The sequence below is a fragment of the Elephantulus edwardii genome, unplaced genomic scaffold, assembly GCF_000299155.1.
Source record: "Elephantulus edwardii isolate Elephantulus edwardi_28Jun2011 unplaced genomic scaffold, EleEdw1.0 scaffold00325, whole genome shotgun sequence".
Lineage (NCBI taxonomy): Eukaryota > Metazoa > Chordata > Mammalia > Macroscelidea > Macroscelididae > Elephantulus > Elephantulus edwardii.
In genome coordinates, this window is record NW_006400075.1 from 156,062 (window position 1) to 157,714 (window position 1,653).

The 1,653-nt window shown below is 39.7% G+C and overlaps 1 gene segment (V, D, J or C); it reads left to right on the top strand.

Annotated features, from left to right (window-relative positions):
• Positions 1–396: 396 nt before the first annotated feature.
• On the top strand, positions 397–960 carry LOC102849202. The segment is given in 2 exon segments: positions 397–439; positions 536–960. Coding segments are annotated over 2 exon segments (468 nt in total).
• Positions 961–1,653: the final 693 nt, after the last annotated feature.

Here is a 1,653-nt window from a genome sequence, read left to right on the forward strand (position 1 = left end):
TATAGTTCAGTGATGATTAATTTTATAAAACACAATGTATGAGAATGAATGTATGAAACACAAAGTCAATGAAGGAAAGTGTGAAACAAAATTCATTTGAATTTTGTATGCAAACCAGTATTAAAACAAAAAAAAAATCCAAATCCCTCAATTTTTTCAGATTGTTACCTTTAGCCCTCCCCTATGCCCCTAGGACACTCCTCTCTGCTTTAGGGTGTGGTCTCACAGTCATACTTCTCCACATCTTGCTCATATATAGGAGGAGCAAATGCAAAATAGGCCCTTTCTCCTATTGGTGAAAACCAGCCCAGCCCAAAACTTGTAACTCTGAGAGAGGAAACCCAGACTATCAGGTGTCTTCATTCAGGAACCAGGGCTGAACACAGATAAGTCACTATGTCTCCACTTAGCTGGATTTTCCTTATTGCTATTTTACAAGGTAATTTTGTAGAGAACAATTATATCTGAGTGGACATGACTGAACAAACAAGCATGTGTAATGGTTTTCCTGACTCAAATATCACGGTGTTTGCAGGTGTCCACCGTGAGGAACAATTGGTGGAGTCTGGCAGAGACCTGAGGCAGCCTGGGAGGGTCTCTGTAGCTCTCCTATGCAGCGTCTGGATTCACCTTCAGTAACTATCAAATGCATTGGATCGACAAGCTCCAGGGAAAGGGTCGCAGTGGGTATCACTTATTACTACTACTGATGGTAGCACATACTAAGCATATTCTGCGAAGGGTCGATTCACCACCTCCAGAGATAATGCAAAAAACATGTTATATCTTCAGATGAGCAATCTGAGAACAGAAGACACAGCCATGTATTACTGTGTAAGAGACACAGAGGAGGGAAGACAGTGTGATCTCAGACAGAAACTTCTCTGTGGAGCTAAGAGCCCAGGATTCAGATCCATAAGCAGGCACAACAGATATGAGTTAAAGGCTGGTTTCCTGTAGTGATCTGGGCATCCAACACTTTCCCCAAGGAATATTTCACATAGGGAGATCATTGACTTAATGGTATGGATTCATATTGCAAACACAAAGGCATGTGGACCACTTCTACCTGTTGTTCTGAAAGAGAGCTGGGCAATCTTCTCATGTGCATTTTTCTACCTCTGAAAACCTGCTAGAGTGTCAGGTATGAATTGATTATGATTTAACACCATCAACAACTACTAACTCTCTTCTTTCTCTTACTTGATGCTTCCTTTTAAATTTCTTTTATTTGTTTGCATATAATCATTCATATACATTGTGTTTCATTCATACACTTTGTGTTCTATGCCAATTATCCATATATGCTGTAAACCTTTGTAAGTGCCTGGAAGAAATGATACAGAAAATACAGGCACACACAAAAGATGATACAGGACTACATCAAAAAAGACACACAATACACAGACGAGACAAAACTGCAGCCTCGAATGTTTGTGCTGTTTTATTTTTATAGGGGTATAAGCAATAATCTCATATTCCAGGGTTTCCATAGAATCATAATAAATGGGTACCAAAACAATCAAGTAATGGAGGGTACACCATCTATTTCTCTTGTTTTCTACATGAGAAAAGTGAGGAGACTGAAACGACCAGGAAGTTTTCTTAGCAGGAAGAGAGACCTCCAAGTTCCCAGCTGGTATGTATAGGAAT